The 17,298-nt window shown below is 28.5% G+C and overlaps 2 protein-coding genes across 2 annotated transcripts; one reads left to right on the forward strand and one right to left on the reverse strand.

The window, feature by feature from the left end:
• The first annotated feature begins 2,847 nt into the window (after nt 1-2,847).
• Nucleotides 2,848-3,859, forward strand: LOC107645390 (pterocarpan synthase 1). The gene has a single exon (XM_016349402.3). It carries the CDS (start codon nt 2,984-2,986, stop codon nt 3,557-3,559), a length of 576 nt encoding a protein of 191 aa, XP_016204888.1. The 5' UTR covers nt 2,848-2,983; the 3' UTR covers nt 3,560-3,859.
• Nucleotides 3,860-15,763: 11,904 nt separating this feature from the next.
• Nucleotides 15,764-17,012, reverse strand: ZFP8 (zinc finger protein 8). The gene has a single exon (XM_016349403.3). It carries the CDS (start codon nt 16,686-16,688, stop codon nt 15,873-15,875), a length of 816 nt encoding a protein of 271 aa, XP_016204889.1. The 5' UTR covers nt 16,689-17,012; the 3' UTR covers nt 15,764-15,872.
• Between the last annotated feature and the right edge of the window lie 286 nt (nt 17,013-17,298).

Below are 17,298 nucleotides of genomic sequence, written 5' to 3' on the forward strand. Positions count from 1 at the left end.
ATGTTTTAACTATTTTTTTTTACCAAGAAAATCATTTTGGGACAAATTGTTCATCCACAACACACCTGATCTGCAGAATGAACCGAACATGTTATTATGGTGAAACAATTGTATAAAATTAAATAATTCGAACATTATCCATTATATAAATTTAAATTCAAACAGCTCTCTGCACAATGAACCGAACACGTCATTATGGTGAAACAATTATATAGTACTAAATGAATGAAACATTATCCATTATATAAAATCAAATTCAAACAGTTTTCTGCATAATGAACCGAACACGTGCTCATGGTGAAACAATTGTATACTACTAAATGAACAGAATATTATCAATTATATAAAATCAAATTCAAACAGCTTTCTGCAGAATGAACCGAACATATCATTATGGCGAAATAATTATATAGTACTGAATGAACGAAACATTATCCATGATATAAAATCAAATTCAAAATACCTGTGTCTACAAATTAGAGATTATCACTTCAATTTAACTCAATTCAATTCAGAACACATGCGTACATTCAATTCAATTCAATTTAACAATTGCATTCCATTCAATTCGATTAACAAATAATCCAAACCTCGTCCACTTGATTCGCTTCAGAAGAATAATCCAAAACGCTCTCATTCAACTGATTTGAAGTTGAATCATTCATTGTTTTAATAGAATATTAAAATTTGAAAACGATGAAAATAAATCCACAAAATTTAAGAAGAATAGGAAGAAGAAGGACGAGCAGCAAAGAAGAACAACGAGCAGAAGAAAAAAAAAGAATGACGAGCAACAGAGATTGTAGATTCAAAAATTACAACACAAATCATTAACGTTGAAGAAGAGAATAATAAGAAGAAAAATGTTTACGTTGAAGAAGAAGTTTACGTAAATCTATTATATTGATAGAAGAAAGAGGGGCGGAACTTCATCAAAGCAATTGGGACCATAGTCCCCCAAATATTTTATAAAATTAAAATTTTGACCATTTATTTTGTTTGGTACAAGTTGTTTAATTGATTATTACTTTTGTTGTAAGTTTTGTACAAGCTCTTGATCTTAGGTTCAAAACTTACTACAAGCACATTCTCCTTTTTGTATATATATATATAATAAAAAGATCATCTTATTATTTTAAAGTATAATAAATTAAATAAAATTCAACTATCAAATAATAAATAATACAAATAAATGATTTCATACTATTTTATTAATTTTAATGTATTATAAAACAAAATTATTTTTCAACTAAATTATAAAATAGATAAACTATATATATAAGTATTTATTAAAATAAGTCTAATATTTTAATTTTTTTAATATCACTACTATCTTTAATATGTTGCACAATATAGTAATTGATATTATAATATCAAATAAAAAAAAGTCTTATTATATTTTAAGTTTGTCATTTTATATTTTTTTTATTGATCTTCAATATTTTTTGAAAAAAATTGATTTGGACAAAAAATATATATATTTAGTATAATTTTAGATGCTATTATGTTAATTATGTTTTTTAATAATTTATTTCTATAATTATAAATTTATAATAATTTAAAAATAAAAATTAATTCATTTAATTTTGAATATAAATATTAGTCTTTGAATTTTTTGAAAATTTAGCCGTCGATGGTATATTTGATGCAAATCGAAAATTTTTGGGACAAAATTGAAACAAAATAAAACTTAGGAGTATTTTTGAAATTTTTTGCCAAACTTCAGGGACAAAAAATATACTTTACCATTTTAAAAATTATTTATTCTTATATCTTTTAAATTAAATAATAACTTTTATCCATTTTTAGTAAATAGACACCATCTTTTAGGCACCATAGCATTCACCACCACGAAAAAACCTTATTAAATAGACACGCGTATTAATTATTAAACTAAATATGGACAACCATTTGTTTTAGGTTTAATTACTCTGTTGGTCCTTATAGTTTCGCAAAATTTTCAATTAGGTCCCTATACTTTTTTTCCTTTTAATTGAGTCTTTGCACCAAATTTTTTTTTAATTGGGTCCCTATACTTTTTTTTCCTTTTATTTAGGTCCCTATACCAATTTTTTTTTAGTTGGGTCCCTATAAAATTAAGCCAATTACTACTAAGAAGGACTTAATTGAAAAAAAAATTAGTATAGGGACTCAATTAAAAAAAAAATATAAAGGCCTAATTAAAAATTTTACGAAACTATAGGGACTAACAGACTAATTAAACCTTTGTTTTATTTATTTTTTACTTTATCACTTTTTGAGGCTTTAGCTAGCCTTTAGCTTCTTAGTTGGGTTTTTTTCTTTAACAAAATGAGTAAGGTATATGTACGTTTTTGTTTAATTTTGATATTTTATTTATAGTAGTATTTTTTAATAATCTGTAAAATTTGGTTGGTTTTTTTAATATGAAAATCACAAATTTAATTTTTTTATTTGTGAAATTTAACTTTTTTTTTATTTTTAAAATACAAAATCTATTTTTTTTTTATTTGTAAAGTAACACAAAATATACTTTTTAATTTGTGAATTTATACAAATTTAACCTTTTGATTTATGTTTTAATATTAAATTTTTTTTAAATATATAAATTAGACTCATTAATTTATAATTACCTTTATACTAAATTAAAACACACTATTTTTTTATAATTGAAAGTAATACAATAATAATTTCCATATAAAAAAAAGCCATATATTTACTGATTTTCTTGGCAAACGTGTTCACTGGTATGTATTTACTAAAAAAAATAAACAAAAAAAAAGAGAAAGAAATTCTGGAAACAAAAAGAAGTGAGTCAATAAAGTTTGGATCTCCATTTACGAGGAAATCACAATGTTCACATTGTCACAGTAGAACTGTACTGTATAAATCACTATAAATACATGCAATCCTTTACCTTATCTTCTCACAACACACAAATCACAAATCACACCCATTATTATTATTATTATATTAATAACAATTAACAACCATCACCATCGCCATGGCTAAAACCTTAACCTTCTTCTCCACACTCACCGTCCTCTTCTTCCTCTTCTCGTCCTATGTAACAGCCAAACAACCTCGCTTCTATCGAAGCATCTCTCCCACATCTCTGGGCCTCCGCAAAGAGAAGCTCAGCCACCTCCATTTCTATTTCCACGACATTGTCAGCGGCCCAAAGCCCACCGCCATAAGGGTGGCCGAGGCCCAAGTGACAAAACATTCCCCCACCCTCTTCGGAGCGGTGGTCATGATCGACGACCCCTTGACAGTGGGGCCCGAGCCCACCTCGAAGCTGGTGGGAAAAGCCCAGGGAATCTACGCTTCTGCTTCGCAGAACGACATGGGGTTGCTGATGGTGATGAACTTGGAGTTCTCTGAAGGCAAATACAATGGCAGCACGCTAAGCTTGCTTGGTCGGAACGCGGTGCTTCACACCATCAGGGAGATGCCCATCGTTGGTGGCAGCGGGCTTTTCCGATTCGCCCATGGCTATGCTCAGGCCAAGACTCACTGGATCAATATCACTTCAGGGGACGCCATTGTCGAGTACAATGTCTACGTGTTCCATTATTGACCCTTCCATTTTCTTTGCTTCTTTCGGTGTAAAGAACAGAACAACTTTCGCTACTTGCCTTCTTCTTTGGGATAAGAGATTCTATTTATTATATTCTCTCCTTTTTGTTCTTTCTTCTTTTTCTTTTTACTTTTAAGTTTATTCAATTTGCTGTTGCCTTTTAATTGACTCATCATCAATTACAATTATGTGCTATGGCTCATCAATTAGGTCTGAAATAATTGTTTTGTATCAATCTAATGTAATGTAGCATTGCATGGTCTAATAAAGTGTTGTGTTCAGCATATAAGATATTTATCCCTTTCGTTATTGGATGTTAAATCAGAATCACTTTAAATATGGTACACACACAGTTCAACTGAAAATAATCAAACCATGATAAAGTGATATAAGAATAAAAGAGACTTTGTCTTGGTGCCCAATATACACGGTGAGTACAGGTCGATTTGGTTCGGGTTTAAGGTAAAATTAGAATTGAACTAATTAAAATATAATTGGTTTGGTTTGGTTTGGTTTGGATTTGTATTTTTTTTATATGTACTCGAACTAAATCAAACCGATTAAGAACGGATTTGTTTGGTTCGGGTAATTAGGTACCCGATGACTTTAAAATTCATAAAAAAATTTAAATTTTTATTTTAAAAATTCAGCAAATACAATAAACATGTAACATCAATAGAAATAATCCAAATATGTTAAACATCAAATACATTAAAATCCAAACATATTAAACACTAAACACATTAAAATCAAAACATATTAAATACCAAACATATTAGAAGCTAAATACAAAAGTGTAATAAAAATATATTTTTTTTATTTAATTAATATATAATCGAGTTTACGGGTTGGTTCGGGGATATCCGAATCAATCACTAGAAATAGCCACTAATTTGGTTCGAATTGGACCCAATTACCTGTTGATTCCAAAACCAATTTAATTGGTTCGGATTCGGATTCGGACGGGTAATTGAGTACCCGTTACCCGTGCTCACCCCTGCCAATATATATAATTCCATAGCGATTTCTATATAGTTGTTGTCCACTACTCTTTGTGCGCATATCTAACTTCTTTAATTACTTTGAAACTAATGTTAGTTAAAACTTAAAACTTTACCTAGACCTTAATCTGATCAAATATCAATGACAATCATACTCCCCTTAAATTTGTTTAATTTATTTATCTGAAAAGAAGTTAATTGAGCTGTTGGTCCATACTGGATTAGCTAATTTCGCACTTTCGCTACAACACAATTTGTCAAGGAATTAGTGGATTAGTAAACTCCCTCCCACATCACATTGTTGAGTGTTGAGTGGTTGGAATTTAAAACAAGAATCTATCATGGAAAGACTTTTTCACCGTGCTCTGTCTCAGGTTCAATTGTCTTACCAATCAGGTTATTTTTGTAATTTTAAAAGTTATTTTATGTATTGTTAAATTTAAAGAATTTAAATTGAATCAAATAAAATATAGTTTACGAACGGTGGAGCACGGGATGGTTCAGAACTAGAAGTCAAAGTACCAAATTATGATTCACAAGTCACAACCATGAGGTACACGCTTCCTCAAAAGTAATAAACATAATAAAAATGTCAAGGTCGTTGGATATGTAACACAAGTACTACTCGGAAAAATTAGAACCAATAAGGGGGGCATTGCGCTGCTGCACTATAACCATCTTTATAATACTGGGATTGTAAAAACTAAAAAGTGTCCTTTATTTATAAAATTTAAAAATAAAAATATAATCCGATTTTATTTTATCTTTAATTTTAGATAAAGTGCCTTTATTTTATTTTCATGTTACTGATTTATACAATCTTTTATCACATCACATATTCACATGTCCTTTTTGCTTTTATATTATTAGAAGAATATTGGGGGATTGACAATTTTAACCAACATTAAATTAACTTTTCACTTTTTTAAACTAAAATATTCGGCTCCTAATATTTTCAACCTCATGAATAGTGCGTGGCAGGGGCATGTGCCAATGCACCATTGAAATGGTGGGTAGCATGATGAAGAAGTACTTTGTACATACATGAATAATATAATGGAGTGTGCTTTCGAATATTCAATTATGTTCATGGTTAGTGCGTGCCTGTTCAATTCAGTGTTTTACTCCATATGAAGCATTGAACAATGAAGACACCAAAATAAAAAGATTCTGCTTTTTTTTTACGATATTTTTTAATTTGACAGGTTAAATACTAAGGATTAATCCACCGTAAATTTAAAGTTTTTTTAAGGGTTTAATGCTGGTCAATGGATTACTTTATGTACAATACCAATTTATTCTTTAACACTTATTTAAGCTATTAGACCAACTTAAATTGGTTAAAATATTTTTTTTTTGACAATAAAGATTATTTTTTAATTAAGTTTCGTAAGTTTTTTTCTTTGGGTCATGTTTTGTATGGTTTTGGACTTTAGGCCACTTCTATTTCTTCTCTATCTGTTGGGTATGTCTTGATATTTGGGTCATAGTAAAAGCCCAAGAAATTTGGGCTAAGCCCCTGTCTTTAACACCTGCTCTCCCCTCCTCCCCCAGCCCTTCCACACTACCAAAAAAAAAACTGGGAACGTTAAACCATTCAACTGTTTAATGTAATAAATAAATATATGATTGAACAATTATTTTGGCCTCCTAAAAATATTCCATTTTTTAAAAAAAGAAATGACATTTGGTCTTCCAAAATATAGGATATACTCAAAAAATAATCTAAATATAAAGTTTCGATGTATTTTTTGCAAACTTAGTTAAAAGAATAATATATTTTCATCTTCTAAATTTGATGAGTTTAGGTTAACTGAAATTGTTTTGGAATTTTTTTTTATGTGAATGGAAAAAATTTAAAAGAAAGTTGAAATTAAAAAGAGTTTTAGAGATCGAATTTTAAAAGAATGTGTATATATCTTCTCTAAAAAAAATTAGATCAAATATATGGGATCTTCGTCATTTATTAAAAAAATGATATATTTTGTTAAACTGAAATTATTTTAAAAATTAAAATGACATTTCCTTTTTAAAATTTTTGTCAAAATTAAAATTTTTTAAGACAAAATAATAATGTCCACTAAATATCTATCCTATTTATGATGATGCATTATATGTTAACAGAGATAGTACTTGTTTGGGCGCCATTATTTTGATAAAAAAATATTTTTTTTTAATGAAAAAATATTTTTTTTTTATTTTTTAGCGTGTTTGGCAAATTTCTAGTAGTGGTTAGCTCACTAGTCCGCTTAAGCAAGTGTCGGGAGTTCGAATCCCGCCTTGTGCATGCAGCAACCCATTGGCCAGCGGCAAACCCTTAAATGGAGTTCAGTACCGCGACGGATTAGTCCTTGACCTGCCGGGTTGGGGGATACCGTGGGAAACCAAAAAAAAAAAAAAAGTAAAAGTACTAGAAAAATAAAAAAAAAAAATTTTGAGAAACTGTAATTTACATCTTTTTTTAAAAGATATTTTTCTCTTAAAAAAAAGATTTTTTCATCTAATAAATAAATAAAAAAATATTTTTATATCATTATACCCAAACATAAAATTACTTTTACATTTTCATAAAATCTTTAAAAAAAAAATAACTCAAAAAAAAGATCTTTTCTTATAAGCTCACCCAAACAAACTCATAATCTCCCCACAAAAATAATCCAGTTTATTGAAGCCCTGTGTTTGCCCAAACCTTTTGGCTTTTTCTTTTAAACAGATTCCTCAAGAGGTTGACACATATATACATGAATGGGACTGGCTACATATATTGTCTATCTTACATTATTTGAACAAATTATTAGTTTGTGATGATAAACATTAGTCAAGTAAACTGAAATATAATCCAAGACTGTGAGCTTTTTGATATGTGTACTATAGCCTCAGAAAAATTGGACCAGATAGTGGCAGAACCAAGGACATTTGGACCAGAAAAATATAGCATTCAACCAATAGTAGGTGTATCTCACTTTCTCTCTTTTTTTTTTTTCCCTTTTTCTTCCAGCACATGCATAAATTCAGATTTGTTAGCTTCATATTGATGTCCTTTATTAACCGCTACTATATTATTATTAAGTAAAAATGTTATTTATACACTAAAATTAGTTATCAAAATCAGTCATTATATATTTTGTGTATAAATACATATATTATTTAATTAGTTTATTTCAATGTGTATTTTGTATTCTAACATATATTTTATACTAGTGATTAATTTTAGTGACTAATTTTAATGTATACGTAGCATAGTCGATTATTAAATATCATATAACCTATGAAGCACGGACACTTCTTTAATTTGCCGAGTCTGTATGTCGGACACATTTCAGATACGACATTTATCGACACTCATCTGACACGCGTGTTTTTTGTGTCCAACCGTTTCTTAATAAAAAATTAAAATTATTCTTAGAATATTCTTGGACACACCTAAATATCATTACGTGTCAACGTGTCTAACCTTATTCTTAACATGTATTCTTGAAATGAGTTTAGAAATAATATATATTATAAATTATTAAAATAAAAAATATTTTAAATATTTTATATAATTAAAAAACATTAAAAATAATTAAAATTTTAATTTATATTTTAATATCAATAAAATACTAAAATATCATTATAATTTATCTAAAAAAATACTTTATATTTTATATATATTATCTATTATTCCTGTGTCTCATAAAAATTTTAAATTTATGTATCCGCCGCGTGTTATGTCGTGTCCTATGTCCGTGCATCATACCATATAACACGTTCAAAATGTGACGGTTGTTGACAAGTTTTTTAAATTAGCTAGGTTATATATATTCTCTTCTTCTATTCTCACCATCCTCACAATCTAAACCATATATACCTCCTCTCACATGTCGCTATCACTGCCGCAACAACCACAACCACCACCATCACCACCATATTTAAGATTTTCCAGTTCAATAGTTTCTGCCTTCTTATTATTAAGTCATATTTCTTAGCCAATAGTAGTGTTCAAGTTTCTGGCTTGTTATTATTAATTATTATCCATATCTATCTGATATATATGGTGCGTGCAGAAAGTAGTTAATGAATAATATAAATTCCATCTCCTTAATTTTCTTTAGGTGGGTATCACATGAAAAATGATAGCGTCCACTATATACTGGACCAAAACATTTGCATTGACATGTTACGTTAATTCATAATTGATGGTCCAATTCATAAGAATACGAATAAGAGTACTTGCAAAACCATAAAGACCTACATCCAGCACCTCCTAAAATTGGGTAGCCCTCTTAATTGTTCTTCTTATTCAATACCTCCTTATATATATAGTACTACATTTATGTAATTATTGTCCTTTTTCAAATTAAGACTTTCAATTCAAAAACAATCTTCAACCAATGACATTGGATTCCAACCTCAAGTTATTACGTCACTATATAATAACTTTTCATCACTCTAATCATTTAGTTGCTGAATCTACTTCTAATGATTTTAGATTTATCATGGAGATTAGGATTTTCTAGCAAATTAAATGTTGGTTACTGGAACTTAAAGATTTAATAGTATAAAAATTTTATAAAAAATTCTTTAATTACAATAAAAATATAAACTATATTACGCGTATACTATATCATTAAAATACAAAGGTTCAATTATTCTGTTAGTCTCTATCGTTTTACTAAATTTAGAATTTGGTTCTTATACTTTTTTTCTTTCAATTTGATTTCTATAATGATTTTAATTTTGAAATTAGGTATTTTTCGTATCAAAAACGTTAAAATTAACAAAATATTCATTTTAAAAAATAGGTGGTCAAAGATCTAACTAACTTCTTAATTATGAGTGCCTTCCATTTGTGAAAATTATTTCGTTAACTCTAATATTTTTTACACTAATAAAGATCTAATTATAAAATTAAAAATAATATATAAACTTAATTAAAAAAAACAAAAAACAACAAATTTGTTATAAATTTAATAAAATTATAAAAATCACTAAAATAATTAAATCAAATACAAAATACATATTAATTAAATATAAATTAAATTATACATATATTTATATAAAAATATATTATAGCTAATTTTAATGTTCAAAGTTAGCATTCATGTAAAAATATATACATAATCAAATATGATCATAAACACTATATAAAAAATGGCGAGTTACCATATAAACGTCAACCTCGTCCACTTGAATAATTCTGTCTTTTACTATTTCCTTCTTGAATTATTATGTGCGTGGTCCATAAATAAATTAAATCATAATGTGTTTCAATGTGTACTCTTCTCTGTGTCTTTAGTGGCCTTCATAAATCATAAACCGCATTGCACTCCATTGCAGCATCTAGGTTGATTCTCCATTCTATGAAGATATAATTCTCTAACAATATGTTTTATTTATATTTTTAATAAGATATTATTTTATTCTTATAATAATTACTTCAGAACTTACTAGATAGTGTATTTTTTCTTAAAATGATATAACTTTTAATATGTGTATTAAATTTTTTTAAGTAATTATTTATAAACATAGAGAATATTTTAAAATATAGTAATATAAAATAGAAATTAAAGATGCAACGCAAAATTAATAATCCTATCTTTCTTTTTCATCTAGGTACATGTCTACATAATAAGCCAATATAAAATTAATATACGAATAGCTATACTCACTAGCATTTATATTGTAGGGTCTCGTATATATAGTTTAGATGAGAATATTTCGAGAAAAATTCAAAATAGTCTCTGACAGTTATCTTGAAAGACAATGAAATTTTTAACAAAAAAAAAATTTAATCCGGTCCCTGATAATTATTTCGAAAGGATAACGAGACTCCTGTGTTAAAAAAAATCAATGTTATTTTTTTTGACACAGGAACTAATCAGTAAAAAAAAAAAATCAGAAGCTAGATTGGGTGTATTTTTTCTTAGGAATCTCGTTGTTCTTTGGAGATAATTGTCAGGAGTCGGATGAGTATTCACTCGAATATCTCCGCACTATTTTGACAATATATATACAAAATAAAATTTTATTTTTAATAGAAGAGAGTGTCATATATAATAAAGGAATGAAGCATGTTGCTTTCTTATATAAATGATTGAGATAAACCCAAATGGTGGCAAGACGCTAGGCACCAATTTTATGAGCTTATTTGGATAATTACATTTTTCAGTTGAAACCTAGTATAGCCATTACTCATTAATTAGCTTTCGTTGTTTTGGTCAATATAATACTCAATAAACAATACACATTAATTAGTTAGGGCCGTATTCATGTGTGCTTGTTGGGCTTAAAATATGTCAAAAACAAGGAATATGAGCCCACCATGTTTACATAAGATTAAAAAGATGAGCCCACTTTCCACAAGTTTGTGGAAATTATATCAGCATGATTTACTTTGAAGCATATATATGATGATGTAGCTGAATTCCAGTTGGCCACTTGCTATACATTATCATTCTAATTAACAAAAGATTAAGAATTTAATTGATAATATAAATAGATTTACAAAAATGTTTGGTAACAGAAAAAATTAGCTAAAAACACTTAAAATTTATTTTATTTAGTAGTTATTAATTGTTGTTAAAATTAATGAATATTAAATAAGACAAATTTTAATTTTTTTTGTCTCTCTAAAATTATATGAGTATGACACAATTTTCTTTTCTAAAATATCATTCATTATATATAATCCATAAAAAATATACTTTATAATAGCTGATACTCAAACTCCTAACTTTTTGTTAGAACATAAAATACTTACTATCTTGATATTAACGTTAAATTGGTTTTTAGGATAAATTACCAAATTAATATTTAAAAATTTATACTGCTGACAAAAATAATTCTAAAAGATATAAATAACAAATAAATTTTTAAAAATTTAAAAATATAAAAAATACTAGATATTAAATATATATTAAAAAATAGTTAAAAATAATTTTTTATAAATATTATTAAAAAATAAGATATTTTTATTATTAAAATTTAATAATTTTATTTTAAGTGAATATTTTTTTAAAAAAATTATTATAAATGACTAAATTTTTTTTAAAAATTAAATAATTTTAGAAATTAAAATTTACTTAAATTTTTATGTACACTTTTTAAATAGTTATTCAAATATTAACACAAAAACTCGCAAGTATCTTAGGCAGCATAATCTCGACTATCATAGAAGTCGCCTTATTATTATTCTTATTATTATTTTGTACGAGTACATTATATTGTCAAATATTTCAATGCATTATAAATTTTGCCCGTGTCATTCCATTTTTTTAAGGAATCAGAGAATCCAACGTATGTGAATTGTCTGATAAAAATGAATAATTGTCGCAATACGTTTTATTCTTATACAAAAGCTGCTAAAGATATAATTATTTATATACTTTTTATTAACTTAAATTTTTTAAAAAATTATTAAAATATATTATGTGTCTTTTTCTTATCAATTTAAACTTTGAAAGAAATAGTTTTGTCACAAGGTTAAATTTCTAAGCATAGAGTTGTACCTTGTCACATCTCTTGTTTGTTGTATTCCATTTTTCTCATGTAATGCATATGGCTCTGAATAGAAAAATGTACACATTTGATTACTAATCATCATTTCCGTTCATATCTGATCAAGACTCAAGAGGTATATATGTTGAGTGTTGAAATGTTCTGATCCGTATATATCGTAGAACAAAAATGTTATTTGTATATTAAAATTAGTTACTAAAATTAGTTACTAATATATTTGTGTATAAATATATATATAGTTTAATTTATTTTTAATGTGTATTTGTATTTTAATATATATTTTATATTGGTGAATAATTTTTATAAAATTTGAACACACCTGCTTTTTATTTATTGGCTTGTCACAAACTAATGTTATCCATACTATAACCGAAACAAGAAGTGGTCTTTCAATTCATGTCAAAAAATCAAAACATTTTAAATAAAAATCGTCAATACACAAAGTACTAGACTAAAACATACTAATAAATGTTGATGTATGCTTTATTTATTGCAGGAAAACAAACGTCAGAAATGTAATTATCTTTCCCCTTTTGGAACCAACAAGCTATAATAGCAGAGGCACATTTCAAAATACAAGTTTAACTAATAAATTCCAAACAAGAATAGTCCCCTTTAATTTCTCAGGAAAAATTAAGAAACACCAAAAAATATTTGAACCAGGTGATGGATGAACCTTAACAATTAACATACGAGTGATTGATTTCCCTTTCATTTTAATTTCTTCCCAATTTAATTTAATTTTATACAAACCAAAAATATCATAAGTTGGGCAGTATCCATTTTTGTCATATTAATATCTACATACTCTGAATGGATAATGCTAGGAAGACAAAAAAAAAACAGTCAGAATTTGCCTTATTTAACATTTATTAATTGTCACAACAATTAACGAATGTTAAATAAGGCAATTTATGGCTATTTTTAGCTTATTTTCTTTGGTTACCAAACATTTTCGCTCTGAATTGTTGTGCTGCAAAAGGATAATGCTAGGGAGACAAAAAAAACAGCTAGAACTTGTCTTATTTAGTATTTATTAATTGCCGCAACCATTAATGAATGCTAAATAAGGCAAGTTATAGCTGTTTTTTGCTGATTTTCTTTGGTTACCAAACATTTCCGCTGCAAAATGATAACACATGATTAAAGTAGACAGTGTTCGATGAGTACTAATAATCATTAACACTGAATTATTGTTAAAGAGAACATGCCCTCCATCAGAAATCTTTTCCCATATAAGGAATCTTATTCAATTCCACACACTCACAACCTAAAAAACTAAGCCACCTAATTTTTCTCTCTCTTTCTATGTAAATCAGAGACAAAAGCAAAGGCTGCAGCAGAAGTTACAATGAGGAAAAAAAAAAGAATAAAAAAAATGGCTGTGTATGTGTATGTGCAACCCTAATTGAAAAGAAAAGAAAAGGAAAAAAAAATGCATGATGAGAGCCCCAATAACTATATATGTGTTCCTTAAAGTCTTTGAAGGAAAAGGAAGACACATCCTTTTCTTGGGGGTTGGTTTTGCTATTTTAAAGTCAAGTAAGCCCCATTGGTACCACAGCCTCTGAATGATGAGTTTTGTGTCTGCAAACAAGGCATAAATAAGTGACCCATCCCTTCCCTAGTTGTGGGACATACATATATATAAATATACACGTCGTCGCAGAGACTCATATGTAGTTATCTTTATATAAAGTTGATAATTGAAAATCATAAAATAATTTAATATGTTTAACTAAATTGATATTTTAACTATTAATTAATTTCACATAGAAATAACTGAACTGCATGTGAGTTTTTCTTACACGAATATGTGACGATGTTGATTCTCATTTGCTTACTATAATTAGTATATACCTTACTTTAATTAAATTACTTTATTTTTTGAATTGAACCATCATCACCCCTAATTATTGCCATGTGTTACATAATCCAATTGTTCCAATTCCAATTCTAAATCTGGGTCCTCCTCCATGTATATATAACAATTAATATGATTTCAAATATATGTTTGTTGTAACATAGGAACATTTTTATATTTCAGGTCAACCTAAATTGACTGCAATGGACACCAGAGAAGAAGCATTGGTATGTTCTTGCGGAATATGTTCCTTGTTGATTTATTTTAGAGAGAGGGGAGGGGCAAAGAGAAAAATAAAAGGGAGAATGTGTGTATGCGTGTTTATTGGCAATTGATATAAGCCTATATTGTCTCCTAAGCCCTAGGTGCCTACTAAAATCAGCTTCAAACTTTTCTCAGATGCTCTCACAACATGACAAAAATACAATGCAATTTGATATTCCAGTCTTATGGATCATAGTTTTTTTCTATATAACACTCATGTAGTGAGATTTGAGATGTAAACATTTTTATTACTATTATTATTATTTTGCATAATTTATATACTTGTTTATAATAATAAATTTTATATAAATGCATTTATACACATAAAAATGAGTCATACAATCAATCAAAATATCAAATTTATATGACATCTAGTAAGAATAAATATAAGAAATTAATTTTTAAATAACAGAAATATTAAAAATTATCAAAATTTATTATTTTTGGCAATCAGTTAGTCATTAATGTTTAAAAATATAGAATATTATTAGATTATTAAACTAAAAGAACTAAAAATATGAGATAAAATATGTTGTTGGATTATTAGACTAAGAGAATTAGATTAAAGAAATTGATTTTATGGCTAAGTGGTGATAAAAAATAATAAATTCTAATGATTTTCTAGCAATTTTCTTTAATTAATCAATGTAACTTATTTTTTATTATAAAATTATATTTTAATCCTCATTTTTTGAAGACTTTAGAATTTAAAGTTAAAATTTAGAATTTAAAATTTTAAGTAAAAAATAATTTTAAAAAGTTGATTAATATTGACTAAAAATAATTAATGACTTAATTGAACTCATATGATGATGTTAAAAACGAACCTCTCCCGCATAAAAGACATAATATTAAGGGGATTGGCACACATTCACACACAAACACAGACACCTATCGTTTTCTATTCCAGATGATTGCACTGGAAACAAGTGACTGATGAGAACAAAAGAAGCGTATGAATGTATGGTATATATGTAGATAGATAGATAGATGTTGGAAGTTAATTTTGGACAGCTATGGTGTCAGTCAGCAAAAAAATAATGTCATTATGTTGAAAAAAAGAGAAATAAAATAAAATTATTGGCACTTTGTTATTATCTGCAAAATTATAGCAATCATGGAAACCGAACTTTATCAATTTACCTTTGTCTCAATTACATTGCACTGAATCAGAATTCAGAAACCCACCCTCTCTGTATCATCACCCCCACCACCTGTGATCTCTGAACCAATATTATCTTGGAAACTCACACGTGTGTTAGGACAAAATGTCCATGCCAACTTAACATTATCTTGTACTCTTCACATACCACTCCAATTCCACACGTATGCACAATAATTTTAATTAACCAAACAAACAGTGGACAATTAAACAAGAAACAAATGAAATGAAATTATTAAAAGTCATTGATCTGGGAATTGTATCTACAATTCTACAACTTAGATTAACTAATAATGAAATAATAAAAAATATTAAGTGACCAATATTTTTTTTAATTATATATCTATTTTTCTCATATTTTTTTTTTCAGTAAAAATACTGGTCTTAATAATATTCCCCTAAAACAACAATAATTAAGAAGGAATAATCCACATTCTTATATAAATATAATATAGATGGATGATGACAGCATAATAATGATAATTAGTTATTGATAAAAATTTTGTTGGTGTATTAAAAATGTTACAGATGAAGATCCAAGCTGACATGGTCACTAACGCTTGTTTTGGAGTCATAAACATACCCGTTTTGTGAACCATTATTATTATTGGGACTTAATTCCACCCTCGTTGTTGCTCCTATTCTTGCGTTCACTTCTTCCCCTGCAAGCAAAGGAAACCCCCGTTCGCGCCCCAAGATAGGGTTGTTACTACCACCACCACCACCACCGTTAGGGATTCGCCACACGGACAAGGGGTTACCATTGATGGGTGGCTGTTGATGATGAGAAGAAGAAGAAGAAGAAGAATATGATGACGAGGTTCCGTAGAACCTTCCGACGCCGGTGTTGTTGTGGCTACTGTTATTCCATGTAGGATAAGCAGCCATTGTTGGAGAAGAACCGAAAGATCCGAACCTGTAGTTCATGAATCCGTAAACTTGGTGGTGGCCTTCGGCGAGGGAACCGTGAACCATGGCTGACTGAAGGTGTTGTCGTTTCGCGTGTTGCCTCTCTCTCTTGTGTGCGTTTTGGTGTCCGCCGAGGGCTTGAGAAGTCGGAAAGTTTCTACAGCAGTAGTGGCATTCGAACCTCCGGCTACTCTCGCCGTTGTTGTTGTTGTTGTTATTATTCTCTAAGTTGTTGTTGCTGTTTTCGTTAGTGGTTGTGTCAGCGGACTCAGACTCTTGGGCAGCAGAAATTGGCGGAGTGTCGCCAAATTCTATGCCGAAGAGTCTGATGCCCTTTTCTTTAGGGGGCGGAGCAGGGCGGATGAAGGGAAGCTGAGAGAAAGAGTCGACGTTCATGAAGTCGTGCGTCTCTCTCTCAGCTTTGTCCATGAAGATAACAACTAACAATTATAGGGTTTTTCAGGTGGTGCTTTAAAATAGATGCTATATTTTTTCAATTTCGAAAATTCTAGGTACGGATAATTTAGCAAGAAATGAAACTTAGTGTGGGAGAGGAGGCCTGTTCAGTTGGAGGAGAGAAGAAAATAGAGAAAATGGAGGGGAATTGAAGGACATAAAAGGGAGGGTGAAGGGGTAAGGGTATGGTGTGAGATGGTCCTATAAACGGAGGGGTGTGGGGTCTGTTGTGAGGACAATTGGGGGACTCATCCCATCTGAGAGTGAAACCTGACAAAGCCCACAAAGTCTCTGGGAAATGCCTTTGCCTTACCTAGCTACCTTCTTATTACATTTCTTTGCTTTCCGCATGCCACAAAAATTAAACAAAACATCTATCTATGCATGTTCATTATATTCCACACTTAATAATAATCAGCCACAACAATTTAATTAAATTCAACTCGTCAATCTCTCTTCTTAAAACTATCATCACGTCAGGATCTGAGATTATATTCGTTTGGAATTCAATGTATTAATATAGCATGTTCTAAATTGGATTTGGATGCTGTAAATTTTAAATTTTATTTTAGAGGATAAAATG

Source organism: Arachis ipaensis, chromosome B6 (genome assembly GCF_059453495.1).
Source record: "Arachis ipaensis isolate K30076 ecotype BB chromosome B6, ASM5945349v1, whole genome shotgun sequence".
NCBI lineage: Eukaryota > Viridiplantae > Streptophyta > Magnoliopsida > Fabales > Fabaceae > Arachis > Arachis ipaensis.

Excerpts from the sequence above, each read along its gene's own strand:
- LOC107645390 (XM_016349402.3), top strand. The coding sequence starts at position 2,984 with ATGGCTAAAACCTTAACCTTCTTCTCCACACTCACCGTCCTCTTCTTC.
- ZFP8 (XM_016349403.3), bottom strand. The coding sequence starts at position 16,688 with ATGGACAAAGCTGAGAGAGAGACGCACGACTTCATGAACGTCGACTCT.